The 20,733-nt window shown below is 45.7% G+C and overlaps 1 protein-coding gene across 4 annotated transcripts in view; it reads right to left on the reverse strand.

Annotated features, from left to right (window-relative positions):
* Nucleotides 1-1,308: 1,308 nt before the first annotated feature.
* arhgap46a (Rho GTPase activating protein 46a) overlaps nucleotides 1,309-20,733 on the reverse strand; it is a 41,862-nt gene continuing 22,437 nt past the window's right edge. For 3 of the 4 annotated variants that reach the window (XM_034082495.2, XM_034082496.2, XM_034082498.2), the window contains exons 3-10: nucleotides 13,475-14,906; nucleotides 10,080-10,746; nucleotides 9,754-9,846; nucleotides 7,060-7,133; nucleotides 5,939-6,138; nucleotides 3,348-3,439; nucleotides 3,104-3,273; nucleotides 1,309-2,641 (exon numbers count right to left, since the gene is read on the reverse strand). In XM_034082495.2, coding sequence (XP_033938386.1) covers nucleotides 2,447-2,641; nucleotides 3,104-3,273; nucleotides 3,348-3,439; nucleotides 5,939-6,138; nucleotides 7,060-7,133; nucleotides 9,754-9,846; nucleotides 10,080-10,746; nucleotides 13,475-14,906 — 2,923 coding nt within the window. In that variant the 3' untranslated portion in view covers nucleotides 1,309-2,446. The remainder of the gene's footprint in view (nucleotides 2,642-3,103; nucleotides 3,274-3,347; nucleotides 3,440-5,938; nucleotides 6,139-7,059; nucleotides 7,134-9,753; nucleotides 9,847-10,079; nucleotides 10,747-13,474; nucleotides 14,907-20,733) is intronic. The other variant, XM_034082497.2, reaches the window with a different exon arrangement.

Genomic DNA, 20,733 nt, shown 5'->3' on the forward strand with positions numbered 1-20,733 from the left:
GCCCCTCTGTCCTGGGGGTTGTCAACATGGATGTTAAAATCACCAACAATGACTAGACGGTCAAAGTCAATACACACTATAGACAGCAGTTCAGTAAGGTCATCAAAAAAGCTTGCACAGTATTTGGGTGGTCTATAGATATTTAGGAACAGAGCTCGAGAGGAGCATTTCAGCTGAAGGGCCACATATTCAAAAGAATCAAAGTTCCCATACGATGTCTTCCTGCATTGAAGGGAATCATTGAACAGAATATCAACTCCACCTCCTCTCTTATGCATTCTTTCCTGACTCATGAAACTAAAGTTGGGAGGGGTTGATTCGATAAGAACAGCTGCACTGTTATTTTGTTCAATCCAAGTTTCTGTTAAGAACATAACATCGAGATTGTGCTCAGTGATAAAATCATTGATTAAAAATGTTTTTCCTGCCAAAGACCTGACATTTAATAAAGCTAGTTTAAGTTCGTTAAACACACTATCAGTCATGTCTTTGGAACAAGCTGTGGCTGACATGGAATCACTGCTAACTTAGATAAACTCACACAAACGTTTGAGCGCTTCCTGTATCTAAGACGATTCACCGCTCTTAATCTATTACCTATCAGCACAGATATCGGCAAAGCTACTGGCAGGCAGGGCCCCGGCATGTCCTGGAAAGAGTTGAGTGCCATACGCCCTTGAGCCTGGACCCAGCACATATCAGTGAGAGTGTGTTGTGCGCGCGCGCGCGCACACCACACGCACACACACACACACACACACACACACACACACACACACACACACACACACACACACACACACACACACACACACACACACACACACACACACACACACACACACACACACACACACACACACACACACACACACACACACACACACACACACACACACACACACACACACACACACACACACACACACACACAGCTTCGGAGAAATGTAGTCAATCACCTCATGTTATTTTGTGAATGTAAAGCGATTTCACTCCTTTATGGCTTATTTCATTTATTTAAATCCCTAAATGATATAATAATCTATTAGTTTAGACCTTTGTTAAGATCACATTTCAGGTGTGAATACCCACACACTGTTAACATATCATTACATCTCACCTGAAACATATAAAAAACAATAATTTTTTTATTTACAAAAGGCAAATGTTCTCTTGGACTCATTTTAAGAGAAGGATGGTGAGGTCGCAGCTTCCTGCCCGGGGTCTTCGTTTCCTCTCCCCTCATTTCCTGTCTCCTCTCTCCAAACCCCTATCAAAATAAAGTCGAACACGCCAACACACACAATGTACCATTTTAACAAACCTTTATTTATGGACAGCCATTCCATATTATAACATATGCAAACACACATATACACACGCACACACATGGAAAGTGGTTTGAGTCAGTCCTATGTTCAAAAGGCAGGCGGTTACAGCAGAGAAATGAACAGTTAATTACAAAAAAAAACACTTTTTATAGCGTTTTTAACGGCAATATTTTACATCACCCTTAACCTGGATCATTAGATTACACTTAGGCAGAGTTAATACTATTTACACGCATTATTTATTTACATCGCAAAGCCTGAGAGGGGACACGGAAAGCTCAATCTACATTCTCATAGAACGAGACAGGGTTTGTGATCGGTTAAATGTTCAGTCTGTGAGGTCAACACCCGTTTTTATCATAAGACCTGAGCCAAAACACGAACAGAGCACAAACAAAAGAGAACACGCTTCCAAGTGAGAGATTTACCAACCTCTCACACATCGCTATGATCAACTGTAATCCCAACGCTGGTGTCTGGCTTCACTTTAGAGTTGTAAAATCAATGCACATTTATTGTCCTTAGAAATCTCCACCAACTATTAGAAAGAGATTCGAAAGAAAGTCTCTGTATAGTTTCTTATTCGTGTTAAACGAGGAGCTTTCAATACAACTACTCAAAACAAAGCTTATTAATCAGACACCATTGCCAGAGTTCTTTTACTTTTTGTTATATTTAAACATTTTCTGTACATGAAAGAAGGCTGTGTCTTTCGTTCACTCTGACAATCACACACACACACACACACACACACACACACACACACACTTGAATGAGTTCACAATTTCTTTAGATTCGCTTTGCAAGTGAATAAAGTAAGAGTCTCCACAGTTTTACTACCCATAAGAAGTTAGAGCTGTTTTCACATGCAGCCACTTTGAGCCACTTGAAAGATTTTAGTATGAAAATTAAACAGCGAGCCCAAAGGTGATGCGTGTAGTCTCTCGAGTGGGAACCAGGGTCCAAAACGTTGAGTTGTTTTGACTTTGTTTTTGTGTAACAGAGGTGTAGTATCCCCCCCCCCCCCCGAGGGTTTCCAGTGTGGTCTGAGCCGAAAACAGTGTTTATGCATGATTGATTGTGTAACTGGAGATGCTGATTCAGCACCTGAGGCTTCACACCACTCCTTCGACGAAGCTGGTCTCCAGATGCACGATGAGCATCCTCAGGAAGGACATCTCCTTGCGCGTGTTCTCGAAGATGATCCGCGGGTCGTCCGACTGGCAGCGCAGGCAGTTGGGCGCCATCACCATGGCCAGGTTGTTCACATCCATTTTAGTTATCGCCACGTTTGAGGGCTGAGCGAAAATCTGGAGAGAATCAGGAGAACGCAAGGTGCGAGTCCCAATTGGTTATCCACAAGCTCAAATATATTCATTTCTAAATAAAGTTCAGTTTGAATTGGGTTTTTCTTTTTGAATAATTGCCCTTGTTTGTAGGGGAGGGTAAGAGATGTTTTAACGTACAATAAATAAAGTTCAAAACAAGCACTGAGAATGTATTATGTAAATACAAAGAAATTAACAAGTTTGAAACTAAACAAAGAGACATTTTTCTCTAATCTAATGCGATAATAATCCCTGTATTCTGACAAATGTTTAAAAAAAAAAAATCACAATACATCATATCTTTTTTTCTACCCTGAAAACCTTTTCCATAATTATTAGATGATAATCTCATTAATTCATAAAACTTGTACCGATATCGTCAGAATGGGGGCAGTGGAATATGGAGCCTGGTTGGGGTTATTTATAAATGTGTGTCATCATCACCTGCAGGAAGTGGATGAAGTAGCAGAGCACCAGCCTGCTGAGCTCGGGCAGAGACTGAACCACAGCGATGGCCGCCACGGGGTCGTCACAGTTATTCACGCACTGCTTGTAGAAGTTCATCGGGATGAGAGGCTCCTCCAGCTCCCGATACCACAGCTTCATCAGAGAGGCTGGACGAGACACACACACTCTTAGTATTCGTATAAACACCCAACACAAACAAACTAAATGCTTCCTCCCTCACCAGGAACGTTGGGGTCAGAGAGGTTCTCCGGGATCCTCCACTGGTCCACCTGGAGCTTCAACGCGTTCACTTCGTCAATGTCCCCAGGCACCCTGAAAATAAAACCCCATGTTACACTCAGTGGCCACAAGAGGGAGCCCTACTTCTATCACTGCAGACGCTCTATGCCCGGTGGCAAAGCTCGTGCACAGACAATTGGATTCAAATGGGGCTGGAAAGACTCTGTCCTTTGTTTGCAGGACTTCTTTGGAACAAAACCAAAAAACACAGAATAACACAACACAGAGCTGAGGTCAGTGCCCGTGTAGAGAAGGCAAGATGTTACAGGATCACGTTGGCTGCAGAAGATGCTACACAAACAGGGTTGTGGTTCCCACGTGCTTGCAAGCTTAATGTAAACACATATTATGAAGCATCAAATTAAACAGCGCTGGTCTCCGGACCAAAGCAGGAGTGTGTTTCTCCTGCCGTCTGTTATACTGTACACAGGGCGATACACGAGACCACACACATTCTGTTTATACACTATATACATACTAGAAAGCACATACAGTACATAAGTACCGAGCTCAAGGTGAGGCATGGAATAGAGTGGTGCAGGAATGAGCTCATTCAAGCCACTTCTTGTTCTCTAATCTCGAGGTCAACGGTTCTTTGAGCCTGAAGGAAAACACGGTTTCAGTAAACACCCCACTGGTCTGAAGCTTGCACATGTATTCAAAATGGAGGTTGCTAACTAAATTGCTAAACGAGACGAGACGACTAAACATCATCACGCCAAACACGAGTTTGACTTTAGCTTAGTGGTTTTGACGCAATGATGCTATGTATGTAGTTCCTTGATGGCCTACCGTAGCTTTTTACTTCTGCTGATTAGATAGATAGATAGATAGATAGATAGACAGACAGACAGATAGATAGATAGATAGATAGATAGATAGATAGACAGATAGACAGACAGATAGACAGATAGACAGACAGATAGATAGATAGATGGACAGATAGATAGATAGATAGATAGACAGATAGATAGATAGATAGATAGATAGGTAGACAGACAGATAGATAGATAGACAGACAGATAGATAGAAAGATAGATAGATAGATAGATAGACAGGTAGGTAGATAGATAGGTAGATAGATAGATAGATAGACAGACAGATAGATAGAAAGATAGATAGATAGGTAGATAGACAGGTAGGTAGATAGATAGGTAGATAGATAGATAGATAGGTAGACAGGTAGGTAGATAGATAGGTAGATAGATAGATAGATAGACAGACAGACAGATAGATAGATAGATAGGTAGACAGACAGACAGATAGATAGATAGATAGATAGATAGACAGGTAGGTAGATAGATAGGTAGATAGATAGATAGATAGACAGACAGACAGATAGATAGATAGATAGGTAGACAGGTAGGTAGATAGATAGGTAGATAGATAGATAGATAGATAGACAGACAGACAGATAGATAGATAGATAGATAGGTAGACAGACAGACAGATAGACAGGTAGGTAGATAGATAGGTAGATAGATAGATAGATAGGTAGACAGGTAGGTAGATAGATAGGTAGATAGATAGATAGATAGGTAGACAGGTAGGTAGATAGATAGGTAGATAGATAGATAGATAGACAGACAGACAGATAGATAGATAGATAGGTAGATAGACAGACAGACAGATAGATAGATAGATAGACAGGTAGGTAGATAGATAGGTAGATAGATAGATAGATAGACAGACAGACAGACAGATAGATAGATAGATAGATAGGTAGACAGGTAGGTAGATAGATAGGTAGATAGATAGATAGATAGACAGACAGACAGACAGATAGATAGATAGATAGGTAGACAGACAGACAGATAGACAGGTAGGTAGATAGATAGGTAGATAGATAGATAGATAGACAGACAGACAGATAGATAGATAGATAGGTAGATAGGTAGACAGACAGATAGATGGATAGATAGATAGATAGACAGACAGACAGACAGATAGATAGATAGATAGATAGAAAGATAGATAGATAGGTAGACAGACAGACAGACAGATAGGTAGATAGATAGGTAGATAGATAGATAGACAGATAGATAGATAGATAGATAGAAAGATAGATAGATAGGTAGACAGACAGACAGACAGATAGATAGATAGATAGATAGAAAGATAGATAGATAGGTAGACAGACAGATAGATAGATAGAGAGATAGAGAGATATATAGATAGATAGACAGACAGACAGACACTTTATTTATCACAAGTTGGGAATTTGTTTTGTCACAGCAGCATTTTGACAGTCAGTGTACAAGAATTAAATTGTAATAAAATACAAATAAAATAAACATTAAAGCAAATGTATTCATACGCTTTAAAAATCATTAAATGTTCCTCGTTAATATGTGGAGATGATCCTACTGAAAAAAATGTGTAAGTATTAAAAACTTGTGTTTGCAACGGATCTTATTTTCTGCAATGTTTCAAAATCCAATGGAAAAGGCCTCTTGCTTTAGTTGACGAAACGTTTGAGATGCTACCTTTAAATACGTCATCACTGTGACACAGTCTTGGTCTGCATCTCACCTGAAGATGCCCTCCGTCTGAGCCCCCCCCAGGGCCAGGACGTACTGGGAGAGCTGCACCTGCACCCAGGGCAGCTTCCTGTCGGGGAACAGCTCTCTCTGCCGCTCCATCACCTCCTCCAGAGAGCTGCCGAACAGCGAGGGGGTGACGATGGCCCGCCTGCTGTGGTCGATCTCCTCCAAGGTGGGCTTACGCAGACCCTGAGGAGAGAGGGGAGGAGAAGACTTACTACCTGTGATACCTCTCTATGATACTAATCATGTCTGCAGCTGCACCAACATGACTGTGTCTGTGTTTACGTCTGTTCCTGTGAGTGTGTGTGTGTGTGTCAGTGCACCTGTAATTATGTCTGTGTGTGTGACGGCAGCCAGGATGAGTCAGAGGCAAGAATATAACTTCGAAAACTGAAGCGCCCTGTTTTGGTCCATGTGGTTGTTCCATATGGATATGGTTATTAAATAGAAAGGAAGGATATACTTGGTATGGGGCTTTTACCTGATAATATGTAGTTGACCCTATAACTATTTCAAAATGTATATTTTTGTGATGAATCCTCTTTAATATCTAAATGGTTATGACATTTCAAAATGGATATTACCTCGAAAGAAAGGAATACTGTGACATTTTATTTCACGCATTATCTTTTCCTCCCTTAATGTCCACATCTATAATTGTTTCCAAATGTATTGGTGAGTATATGATAACCGTCATGAGACAACAGTCCTTTTATATCCCGCTGAAGGCTCGATGTGATCCCTTCTCAGTGATTGGTGGTGTTTTCTTTGCAGCAACCCCTCTTAGGCAAATATGTGGTGGTTTTGCTGCCAGTGTATTAAGATTCTTTTTAATCAATTAGTCCTTTTGTACACTAGATTTAAAAGTGGTGCTTTCGCACGAGTCTTTGTAGAGAATCTTTTACAATCTGTTAATAAGTCAACAAATAGGATTAGAGTCGACTAGGAATTTTCAACCACATGATTTGTGTTGGATTTCCCCTGGGGACATGTCTGCTCAAGTCGTCTGAGTGTTTGTGTTCAACTGAAACAAAACTACAACAAATAAGTATACATTTTTCAATGATACATCCTATTTTTGTTTTGTGAAAGTGCCATATTTCTTACCTTTTTGCCCCCTGTGATCGCCACCTTCTGAAGTTTCCGATAGCAGAACTTGGCATACGTGCTGATCGGCAGACCTGTGAAGTCGACAGAAAACCACAGGACTCAGACGCAGCGTACCAAAGTCCAGAACAGCCCGAGCACACCCTTGTTTTGTTCGTAAAGAGCCTGTGTAAAACCCTTAAGCAACGGGCATTACTGAACACACACAATAATAAATGATCTGAATTCTTTCCCACAAACAGGACGCGCAGTGTTTTCCCACAGATGTCAAACAGCGTATCAGAGGCAGGCAGCGGTAATGTGAGAGACATGTTGACGGTGTGATTCTGGCATATGGGGATTAGAGCCGGCCCGGCTGCGCCGTCAGGCTGAGGGAAGATTTACTGCTGTTGAACAAAAGCCTTAGAGGCAGGATCCGGCCGGCACAGCCAGCGTGCAGGTGATTCACCAGCACACACTGACATGAAGGGTTTCAAAGTGAATTAGAAACAGAGGTCTGCTCAGCAAGTAGCTGCTGTCGGGCCCAGATCTGCTTCCGATGTGAACTACATGAGAGGAACTAGCTTGTTGGCTCAGGAGGCATGAGACTCGAGCTACAGAAACACCTGATGTGTCACTGAAAGGTTAGACATTCTGTACATGCCTCATCGTATATGCAGCCATGAACAAAACCATCCCCACGTTTCATAGTAACTTGGGTTTACACTAAACACTGAGCTCTCGTGGGGTCTTTCCACATTCCCATGATCCCCCTACCTGAACCGAGGCCAGATGGAAGAACCCGCGGGATTTAAAAAAAGCAACAACACTTTCCATCATGTTGCCGACAGCCAAAGCCCCAGATTTATGACAAACAGGTGACTCCCACTCACCACCACCGCTGCTGCTGCTAATCTGACCGAGTTCGACTATAATCATGTCTAATTAGAGCGATCGCATCACAGCTCGCTCTTGATCTTGGCAAAGACGCGGCTACTTTTCCCAAGGCTCCAAACATACATTACATTTGCTGGCAGAAAAGCAAGCAGAACCCCTTTGCTGCAGTGAGGAAAGGGTTGACACACTACTCACGGTCTATATTTACATCAGGTTTGATGGGAGGAAAACAACAACAACAACAACAACAACAACAACAACAACCTGGCAACCAAAGCCCAGGAGAAAGACAGGCTCATTAGGAGTGAACTGCACCTGGCTGAGAACGACATGACACCTGTCTCTGCGAGGAAGCTGAACTTGACAACAAAAACACAGCGGCGCTCTGAGAGGATGTGGAGGAGACCTCAGCTGGGGTTTTGTTATGAGACGAGACTACACTAATCCAAGTGATGGCTAAAAGCACCGTCTCCCGGGCGCCGAGCCCAAAGAGGTCTGTTTTTAAAGCCCAGACCCGGTTCAGCCTGAAAAGAAGCCTCCAGTTCCCAGCATGCCAACTGGTGTAAAGTATCTAAAGATACAGCAGAAATACGCATTGGACAACGTTGTGGGAGAATTTGAGCATATGCAGACCATTGACATGCAGAAAAACAATACACCACACCACAGGAAAGAGCCCCCCCCTGTGTCCGAAGAAATAGGGCCCTTTTCATATAAACTGTTATATCATTTCAGTTTTAACAAAAAAAAAAGGAGACGGCAACTATCGTGAGATTTTAAAAACAAAATCGACAGACACAATTGCGCCACATGCTGTTTTTAACATGCTGTGTATAGTATTGAAAAAAAAAAAGAACAATATTAAAATATCTAAGTGGATAAAATGCCTTTTAACCAAACTATTCAGCTTGGATCTAATGGAAACCAACTGTGATCGAGTGTGGTATTAAAAGAGGACTTGAGGTGGTTCCCAATTCAAAGCATTTGTACATTATTGCTGTTCTTGAACCATGTACCATCTTCTATTTCTTTATACCTGGCCCTAGCAAAAATAAACTGAAATGAAATAGATTAAAACTTTCTCTAAAACCAAAGTACATGTGTAACCTTGGTTCCCACATGCTGCTCACAGCTGCTCATAACTCTGGTCCCACACGATGACCCAGCTCCTCCATCCATCAGGCAAACAGCAGCATGTTGTTTTGGGACATGTGGGACTTGTTTTTCTCTCTGGCTTTCATCAAGATTCCTCCGTCTTAAAGTCCTTGAGTCAGACGTGTTCCATAGGCTTTCCCTCCGACCTCTTAGTAAGTTCGGGTCTGAGTCACTGAAGTACAATGTGTGTGTGGCTGCTGCGAGATGATTGGCTTCCTCTCCGGTGACATCATCACTAGTAAGGGGTGCTTTCATGAGTGTCGATGAGTCGGCATCCCCTTTGAAGGCTGTCTGACATGCGGGTGGCAAGAGGGACCCATGATATGACTCACAGTGTGGTCCATTGTGTGCATGGAGAACATTCTCATCCTACATTTTGTTTTTTCATCTCAACGTTCTGTGAAACCCATTCATTGTATCTGCGAGATCTGACAAACTGCTCAGTGCTGCATTTTCCATCCCACTCCGAGCGGTGTCTACGGGGAGCGATACATTAGATGTGTAATGGCTCAGACTCGGCACAGCTTTTGAAAAGATTAGAAAAACATGTTTGGGAGTCGCTCCCCTGCCTACTTTGTGCTCTGTCGAACAGACACACGTGTGTAAATAGGGAATACCGAGAAGCCAATGTTCGTAATGTGACATTTGAACTAATTGAATTACCTTCTTCGTCATCCGAGTTCTGTTTCCGCTTCTTCCTGGACTTTGAATGTTTCTTCACATTCAGCTCCTGCTGGTCCAATATGAACTGAGTCACTGAGAAACAGAAGAACAGCAACGGTCACATCTCTGACGGACAATTCGATTTTACACAAGACCGACAGATTCGATTAGTGGGCTCATCAGTAACGGTGCTGTACTGTCTACCGTGATCATGCTGAAGACATTACACCAAAGGAGAACAAGAGAACGGGAGGAGAACACAGAGGGGATTTTAAAAACGATAACTTTCAAAGGGGGGTGCAGAAAAGAACAGAAAGGTGACCCACCGTCTTCCTCAGTCTGAGACTCACATTTCTTGTCGCTGGACGGGTCTGTGTGTCTCTGGATGTAACCCTCCAGGTAGCAGCGGAACTTGGGCGAGGGGGCGAAGAACGCCAAGCTGACGGCCATCAGCTCCCAGCCCGCCGCCAGGCTCCTGGGGGTGGCGTTTCCTGTGGTCTGCCTCACCAGCTGCACGTAGAGCTCGTCCCGCAGCCCGGGCATGTCCCAGCACTTGGTGATGATGAGGAGGGCGCAGTGTCGGCGGTCCAGGCGTGAAGGCCGGTCCCCCATGTAGGCCTGCAGCAGTTTGAACAGCTCGCAGGCCTCCTTTCTTACGGCGCGGTTGCTCGTGACCAACATGGGCTTCTTGATGGATCCGCGGTTCCACGATAGCATGTTAGCGATGGAGACGCGGCGCCTGAACAGGCCCTGTGTGTGCATGTTGAGGTGCTTACTAGCCCAGTCCTCCATGCCCATGTCTGGAGGGGGGGGCTTCCGCAGGGTGGCGTAGGACAGCTGGTAGGAGGACCCTCGTGATATTCCTCCGGCCCCGTCACTTCCCTCTCTGTTGTCGTGGCTGGCGGGGCGGTGAGGGCCCAGGGAAGCGGTGCGTCCGTCCGCCATGCCTTTCTTCCTGCTCTCCAACTGGGCCTGCAGCTCTAAGGTGCTCGTCTACAGGGGGGGCGAGAAGGGAACATGAGGTGGAGAAGGAGAGGGAGGTTTACAAAGGAGGCGAGCGCCTACCGTGGGCGAGGGAAACATGGATTTAAGAGGAATAAACTAGAAACCAATACGTGGCCTAAGAGCTTGTTTTTTGGTTTGTCACGTTTTGTACATACGTTCAGTATTTGAGTTGATGTACTTTCCAACACTGTCAGAGGAGAACGCATATTCTGTTTGGGTACTCAGCATGGCTTGCACTACCAAAGATGGGACTCTTGAGATCCTCCCCCCCCGTGAAGTTGTCTCCAAGTGGAAGGAAGTGAGGGAGAGGAACCGTGGGTAGTACTTAGCTAAGTCTGATAAACAGCCCATATCACTTTTGTTCCAAGCTGGAGTAGACGTGATAACACTTCAACGTTGCTAGCAGAGTGACGCACTCGCTCAGAGCTGCGTGGATGCAGAAGTGGGCATGGTTACATCTGAAGTGTCTTGGGAAGACGATAGACGCTACCCGCCGGACAAGACGTCCCTATGAACCCCCGTCCCCTCAGGAGCAGGCGACCAGACAGTAACAGTCCATGGTCCCAAAGCAGGATCAAAACCAAAGCTCTGTGATCCCGGCGGTGGAGTTGACGACTGAGGGGAGGACCTCCAGCTCCCTTAATATGGAAGCCAGGAGCCTTGATATTAGGGGTGGGCGATATGACGATATATATCGTCGTGACGATATTAGGTCTCCACGATATGCTTTTTCAGAGATATCGTCCTATCGTGATAAAAAAATAAAAAAATATCGTGATAACATATTTTTCAATATCGCCCACCCCTACTTGATATGCTCTGCAAGCATCCTGGAACAACACCCGAGCAGAGCCAGAATCAAAGCACAGAATATACTAATGGAACATAAAACGCATCAACAAGTCTTTTCAACGAGACCCTGATGAAACATGGAGCTCACGTGCGCAGACATGCTGGACTTCACATTTTGGTTTCTCAATCAAATGGAGCAGATGCGAGCTTTGGCTTTGGCAGAGACTTTGTGACGGCTGCACGGAGTTGATGTATGCTTTTTAAACGGGTTACAGAGGTGAACTGTAGGAGATGAAATGCAACAAAGCACATGTTTAACTAGGGACTGGGAATGTGCAGCTCTTACTCTCCCTACATTACACCGTTACACATCACGTACAGACGCGCCAGCACAACAGGCTCATTCCGTCATAGTGTGCAGAAAATGCTTTAACTTTGAAGTCATGCAATATTCATTAATTTTTATTTGGAAATGGACGTCTTAAGTGCATCCTTTTGAACAAGCAAGTTCAGAAGGTCTTTCAGCAAGAACACAATGTTCAGATATGGAAATATGGAGCTGCTCGTACACAGCAAGCCGTAATCTGCGAGCGATATAACAGCAGGTCTGAAAAACATTCCAGGACAGACTGAGGGGCCCGCTCCCTGCTCCTTGGCTGTTGTCTAACGGGCTTAAGCTACAGTGGTACCAATACGCCGGGGTACCAGCCTACTTCCTCCTCCTACGCCTCGTCTCCCTGCGGAGCCCGGGCCATATGGGCCTCAGCGGCCTGCTTCCTGACTGAGGGAAGCCATGTCCTGAATCTCTCTGGCCTGGCATGGGCCCCACATGCCCAGGCACAGATCTGGCATACGAGCACACAGGACCTGCCGTGTGCAGCAGATGGAGGAGGGCAAGAGATGACGGGTAATGCTGGGACCGCGGCCATTATAGTCAGCAGTGCCCGGCCTGCCGACTGCTTAATGTCCAGGGACATTTAGACACGTAAAAACTGGAGTGTAAAAGGTATTCCTCACACAATGAAACACATAAGTCTTTACGGTTTTTATGCCACGGTTTCCTCTTTTTTTTATTAAATGTAATACTGACTGAATGAGTTTGGGTTTGAATACACTTCCTCCAAAAATAAAATGATTGCACATCCCGCTTCATACTCGCAAAACACCATCCACTCACATACCACTTTGCACACACACACACACACACACACACACACACACACACACACACACACACACACACACACACACACACACACACACACACACACACACACACACACACACACACACACACACACACACACACACACACACACACACACACACACACACACACACACACACACACACACACACACACACACACACACACACACACACACACACACACACACACACACACACACACACACACAGCTACTTTTATAAAAGTTTCATATTCTTCTCGCCGTGGTTCCTCCACGTGTTTCTGTTTATTCGAGTGCTCTGCCATGTCAAAATAAAACGAATGTTTTCACAGTCACACAATCTGTCTATTCCTTCCCTCGCAGCTCGTTGAGGACCAGACAGAATACATGTTCAGGAAAGACTCCTTCCACTGACTGAATTATTCTGTAATCTGACAGTGAATCTGAGAGACGTCAGTAATCCCACCAAACAAGATGAACTTTCTGAGGTAGAGACGGAACACACCGTGACACACACTCAGCTGAGCTCCGAGTCAGACAGAAACATTTCATAACATTGGAAAAGCTTTGAGGTATTTTCTACTCTACACTCTAGGAAAAAAACATGAAATGTTATCGCCACTTGCCTCATACACTCGGTTTCAGTGTTTTATGTCTTATCTATTTTGATGTGGCATTGTTGGAGGAGTATAAATCCTTTGAACTATGAAAACCACAGTGGAGCGTGGGGTTACCTGTGATGGGGGTCCCGGGGTCTCTGGTGAGGACAGGCTGACCTGGCTGTTGATGCTCAGCTCCAACGTGTCCACCTTCTCATACGTCCTCTTCTGCCTCCCTGGTATCTCCAGAGGGGTCAGCGCAGGGTTGCCATGGTTACCTGCCCTGTTCAGTGACCGGGCGGCCCCGCTGAGCTCCTCTCGTGAATCGCATCTACTCGACGACCCCCCTCCCACTCCCCCGTACCACCTGAGAGAGTCGGCGGGGGAGCGAGTCCGTGGTACGACGGCCCTCTCCCCGACCTCCGTGTCCAGCCCCGCCCTCACCTCCCTCATGGTGTTGGAGCGACTCACCACCTCCCTCATCTCGGCCATCAGCTTCTCGTTGAGGGCGCACAGCTCCCCGGTGCTGCCCACAGACCCCGGCCTGCCCCCCGTCCCCCCGCCGGCTCCCATCCTCCTCCGGCTCTTACGCCTCAAACTCGGGGAGGGGCCGGTGGAGTAACCAGAGTCCTGATAGTTGCCGGTGGGCTGGGGGGTGGTGGAGGGGAAGTCCTGCGAGGCCTGGCTGCTCTGCCGGCTGTGTCGGGCCTCCATGGCGCGCTGCACCGTGGCCTCCAGCACCCGCCAGCTTTGCTTCTTATCCAGTGTACTGGGGCCCGGGGGCCCTGGCTCCCTGTCCCTCAGCTGACCTCGAGTCTGGGGCAAAGAGTGGGCCTGGAGCTGGGCATGAGGCTGAGGAGGGGTCAAGACAGGATCCTGCCTGGAGGGAGGGGAAGGGGTGCGGTGTGTAGGGACAGGAGAGCCAGGCAGGAGCCCCTGTTTGGGGTCCACGTTGATCATGTGCTTGATGCACTCCAGACCAGCTGGGCTGTAGTCAGAGGCCGAGGGGTTCCTCCTGTGTCGGGACCCGGGGTGGGGTGGACCCGGGTGCTGGAGGAGTCTGGGTTTCTGCAGGCTGTGGGTGGGTGTCAGGCGAGACAGATGTTGCCCGTTGTAAAGGTGGGCCCCCTCTACCTCCATGTCTGTGGGGGGTTCATCATATATGGGACATTCTGTAACTGGCTCGTCGTAGATTGGGGTAGTGCAACCATACTGGGGGGAGGCGGGACATGGAGTGCTGGTCTGAGACCTGTGGAGGAGCGGACTGGGATGAGTACTGTCTGTCACCACAGAGAAGTTGCCATTGCTGGCCTTCCTCAGGTGATGCGCCTGACGACTGTCAGCTGACATTTTGCCAGAAGGGGCGGTTCTATATCCCTGGGGGGAGCTTATGTGTCCTCCTTGGGTCTTGTTGCCAGAGGGGTGCAGGGTGAAGGTTTTGCTTTGTGAACTGTGCTGGAGGAGCTGCTGCGAGGCTGGGATTGGCTGGCTTCGGCTCATACTGTTCACCTTCACCAACATGGCTGCCTTAGAACCCGGGGTGGGCTGCCATCTTTGAGAAGCATCACTAAAAAGGAAGAGAACAAAAGAAAACAAATTGGTTTCACGTCGCCCAAAGCAGCTATATATATATATATATATCAAGTCTTAAAGAACACGGTTAAGTAAAACATAAAAAGCCGTTGCATCACATAAAATCATTCCCAGGCATCAAGTAATTCGCTATATTCCATCAAATGAAGAAAACACCAAGCCGACAGGGCTGGGAAAATCAGCAGCAATCCACAAATTCCTCTCCCAACATTTTGCTGACCTCCAAACATTTGACTCCATTTTTTGCCTGGCAGTCAAAATGGCCTCGTTAAACCCATGAGACAATACCTCCAGTGTGTGTGTGAGTGACTGGACACCACACATCTGACTGAAATCCATTCACACTTCGCCCATGTGGGCCGGGCCCTCATGCACGCAGGATACTGTTATATAAGAGGACTGCTGGTGGCTGTGTGTCTGTGAAGTGTTGGAATGCCTCACTCGGCACCTGCCTCACTGAGTCAATATGTGTGCAGTAAACCGGTAGTCCACATGGAGCGAGGCTGATCTGAGGGAAGTGGGGACTGCAGGAGTTCACAGCTGAGAATATCTTCACTCAGGTCCAAAGCTTCATTCTCCTCCTTTTGATTGAGCGGCTGGGCTGACTTCAAACCCAACGGCCCACTGCTAATCCCGGCAAACGTAAAACAATCTGCCATCAACCCGGTCCCGCTGCCCTGCCCGGCTTCCCTCGCAATCTTCCCCGGCAATCAGGACTTTTCATTCCTCGGCTGATCAGAGAACTTGACCCCTTTAACCTGCGCATCTAAAGCGAGGAGTTATTGCACGTGGACGAAGTCGGTGGCTTGCCTGAGCGAGACGCATGTGACGCAGCACAGAATACACAAGCTCAGGACACTCTTTATCTCAATCACGGGGTCACAGGTAAATACGTTTGGAGGCAGCAACGAAGACTTACCTCCCCCTGCCGCCCTCTTCTTAACATTCACTGGGGTGATTAATTAGATACAATCGGATCACCGCCTGTCCTAAATCCAAACACTGATCGAGCTAGAGCAAGTGCTTAAAGGCTTCCTTTTCCAACAGACTTTTTAGTAGTGAGTTGTGCAGTGAGAGGACACAGAGGGAGGAGGAGGGAGGAGGGAGGAGGAAGGAGGAAGGAGGCGGACTGACCCCCCCCATCCTCCCCACTTCTCTCTGGAACAATGCTGAAACAATTCCCCTGAGGACCTCGAGCTAACGGCAAACTTCCTTTAGTCCTAGCCACAGCAGGCCATTCTCTCTCTCTCTCTCTCCCTCCCTCCCTCTCTCTCCCTCCCTCCCTCCCTCTCTCTCTCTCTCCCTCCCTCCCTCCCCTGTCCATACAGTGAGTCACACCACCTCAGCAGTTTGAATGTAAACAAGCTCTCATCTTCAAACGGCTCCACAGATATACCATCCAGATAGATTAACAGCTGGATCTCAGCAGGGGTGTGAAGTAACTAAGTACATTTACTCAAGTACCGTACTTAAGAACAATGTTTAATTACTTGTACTTTACATTTTGTGCCACTTTGTACTTCTACCCCACTATAATGGAGAGGTAAATCGTGTACTTTTACTACACTACATTTATGAAATTCCTTTAGTAACTCTAAAGATTTGGTTTAACGATGGGAAATTAAATCAGCACTTAAATAGGACTTAAGTCAACACCTGGAGTAGATTCACAAGCTACCCTGCCGTAAAGAAAGTCATTAAAACTAGCTGAACCTTCACCAGCTTTGAGAACACTTTAATGATCAATCATTACAATCAAAACATATATATTATTCTGAGGACCTTTACTTCGGTTACTTTAAGTATATTTTGATGCCAATACTTTCACTTGAGTAACATTTTGAATGCAGGACTTTTACTTCTACTCTGAGTACTTCTTCCACCTCTGGATCTCAGCCAGCTGGCCCGACACCAAGACAATCGGCCACAAACACTTTGGTTGGGAACGCTCCAACGGCCCCCATCTCACCGACACCAAAGTTTACTGCCGAAATAACAGCTAACAAACACAGACGGACACGTGTGAAGACAAGAAGCTCAGACTGGGGATGGGATTCACCTCAAACCACCAATGTTTAGTTGTTACAAGGAAGTGCGAGTGTCTAATGGTTACGAGGGGGGGGGGTTGATAGGTGACAGCTGCGAACATGAGAAGCCACTGTTTGTGCTCTTTGAAACATGTTTTCTCACTCGGGCCCCGTCTAGCAGTTGGAGGTGACACAAACGCTACAAAATCGTTCCCACCTCAGCAGCTGACCGTTTAGCACCGGTTTGCTACGGCAGCACCGACTCACACGTGGAACATCAAGGCGTCTCGTATAATTGGGTTGGCCGAGGAACACAGAGGACCTCACACACAAAACCACAATAATCAAATTCCCCTTCTATTATCCACAAGCAAATCCAACCGTGTTGTTCGGCTGTCGAGGACAAACATCAGGCTGTCTTTTCTCGGTGGGTGGGTGACGCATTTTATGAGGGCTGACCCTGAGATAGTAGGGACCAGCACTTCCTGTCTGAGGGGGACCTCTGGAAGGTTGTGGAGAGAGCTTACCCATATGCAACGCAAACAGGAAATGCCTAATGTAAGGCTCACACACTGCGCCGGGGCGGAAGAATGGGCTAAAGCTTAATTATAGGGAGCTTACATACAGCTTTACAAGATGTTTCGCAACGTACATTCGAAATTCAATATCTTTTCACCCCTTTAACATTATGTACGAAATAACACGACATTGTTGGTTCTCTACTTCTCCTTCATGTCCATACAGAGTCCAAATGATATCCTGGGATCACTTCAGTAGCCACGTCAAACCCCATATTCTTCAGGGACTGACACTGAGCACGTTCACTGGCCTGTGAGGAAGTGCAGCTCAGTGTTGGGAGAGAGGGGTTTTGTCAGGCTTTGTCTCTGTTGTCTGAACACCATTGTCCCTCTCAGGCTCAGCAAAGGTCTCACATGTCCCGTCCCCCGTCTGCACTGGCACATTACGCTGGATATCAGCAGGGAGTTCGGTGCGGCGATGATCACTGCGATTGCATTCGGGGAGCCGGGGGCCAACTCCAACGAGTAAAGCTTTACAGCGTCTTCAATTTCCATCCAAAAGCTGTAATCCCATTACACAGCTAGAGCGACACTTGCATATCAGTAAACCTCAGGTCAGCCGAATAAAGTATCATTACACACCGCAGCCCAAAGGAGAGGAGAAGACAGAACAATATATTGATATTTAATATCTTATTTCTTGCACACTCAGGATGCAAAGGTTTTATTGTCGTATGCACAAAGCTAGTGTAGAAATGCCAATGAAATTATTCTGATATGAGCTCCTCCAACAATGCAACATATATCATGAAATACTAAATAAAAGTCTGCAAAAAGAATGGAAAATTACCAATCTGGTACCACCACATGTTTTTAAAGCTCGGTTGGATGCTACACAATCAGATGCTGTTGGTACCTGTTAGAGATGTCCCGATCCGATCACGTGATCGGGGATCGGAGCCGATCACGTGATTTTCAAAAGATCGGAATCGGGAGAAAAAAATCGGGGATCGGGATTTTTTTTATAAAATATTTGTATTATTTAATTTAATGTTACAAAACAAAAATGACCATGTTCACGTCTTAAAGTCATCCTGAGGACTTAGTTTTGGTTTAAAATTACACATCATGTATGTGTTGCTTCCTTTTGGCTTGTTTTCAGACCTGGTTGCTTATTTCTCTGAAATCTGGCAACAGAGTGGGCGCAGTGTCTAATAGTAGCAGTAAGCTAACGAGAGGCTACGTTCAGCTGGTGACTCGGGAGTCGGGACAGAGCAAATGTCAGGAGTTTGGAAGTATTATGAAATTGAAAGCGAAGGCAGTGTAACGGCCAGATGCAATGTTTGCAAGAAGGAGGTTCCGTGTGGTGGAAAGAACAGAGCTACGTTCAACACGACCAATCTAATACGCTACCTGAGAAACAAACACCAACAACAACACGGCGAGCACACAGCGGCCACTCAGGGAACGGCACTGAAACAACCGGCACTTTCAGAGACTTTCAAAAGGAAAGAGAAACTGCCCCAGAAAAGTGAAAAGGCCAACACAATAACAGCCAAGATAGCTGAATTCATCGCGTTGGATGACCAGCCGTTATCTGTTACCTTTTTTTTCTCTTAATGCATTGCATAAAGATCGGATCGGGAAAAATCGGTATCGGCAGATTGTCAAAATCAAATGATCGGAATCGGATCGAGAGCAAAAAAAGGTGATCGGGACATCCCTGGTACCTGTACATGTGGTTAAATATGCAAATTGTGATCCCTGTACATTTTGCTGTATGATGTCCTTTTGTTGTTCTGTTGTTCATGTTGTTATATCTTCATGTGGAACCTACTGCTGCAGGTCTCCCTGAAAAAGAGATCATTGATCTCAATGGGATTTCACCTGGATAAATAAAGGTTTTGAATTTAATTGAAAAAGTAGTGCAAAAAGTCTATATACGTCAATAATAGTCTACCTTCATATTTTGTTAGCTGTAATTGGCCATTCATAGACGTATATTTGAGAGATAGTCTTCAGATATATATCTTTCACCGTCATCATTTATTTAATATTATTTAAGATCCGTTTTATTTTATGTTTATTTCCTACTCACATTTTGTGGAATGCCTTGTTTACATGCTGCTGTGACGGATCACAAATTGGGAGCAATAAAGTCTATCTTATCTTATCTTAGAATACAACAGGCGTAGAGTGGGGAGACGGTCAGTGGGGGAGGGGGGAGGGTTAAGGACTGGAGAACAGAGGTAGAGAGACAAGAGCATGTGTAAATGAGAAGGGGTGGGGATTAGTCGTGGGAGAGTGCAGCGAGGGAATGAGCGGGAACGCCGGCATTCCTCGCGGCTCATTCAGACGGGGGGGCCCTCGCACAATGCATCGTTGTGCCATCGTCACGGAGATGCCTCTCCTCAACGATAGCAATTGAGGAGGGGAGAGAGTTGATCGGGAGGAGGCTGAACCTGAAAGAGCCATCTTTACCCTCCGGAGTCAGACAGCCTCTTACGCAACTCAAGCACACAAAGAGAAGCTTGTTGATTTTGTTTTCTATACTTTTGCTTTCGAAAAAAAAAGTTGCCATTTAGAAAAAATAAAGCATTGAACGGTTTAGTGCCAAAATACATTTTTGATATCCAGCTAGATTATGAACCACACAGAACTGTCAGGTCGTCTGGGAGAGTCTGCTTTCTGTCACCAGAGTCACAACTCAACATGGCGTTCAGTTATTATGCTCCGAATATCTGGAACAAACATGAATAAAAGTGACGGACTGAACCGTCACTTTTATTCATGTATTGTATACCTGTGTTTTTCTATATTAGCTTGTTTTAATGTGTTTCCCCTTCTCTAGTTCTTAATGCTCTTAATTTTCCTTTTTCTAAATCAATTCGAGTTGAAAAGACGCTACATAAATAAACCTGCCTTGCCTTCTTGCACCATTTATTAAGTTCCTGAAAATGGAAACTGAAATTTAAATAAAACGTTTACAACTCTGTCTTTAGTTGGTCAGACATATTTGGGGAGAACTAAAGTCTGTCTGCAATTAAGCCGAACATTCCTTGAACTGAACTTGCTGCACACTAACCCTCTCCTCAACGACAGCAATTTAGAGGGGGTGAGAAAGATGACGGGAAGGACGCTGAACTTGAAGAAGAAAATAGACGGGTTGTTACGTAACTCTCTCTGAACACGCCTGGACTTTACTCCAACCATAATGAAAGTTACTTGGAAAGGGTGTGTCCGTGGGTTGAGTGTT

Source organism: Pseudochaenichthys georgianus, chromosome 5 (genome assembly GCF_902827115.2).
Source record: "Pseudochaenichthys georgianus chromosome 5, fPseGeo1.2, whole genome shotgun sequence".
Classification (NCBI taxonomy): Eukaryota; Metazoa; Chordata; class Actinopteri; order Perciformes; family Channichthyidae; genus Pseudochaenichthys; species Pseudochaenichthys georgianus.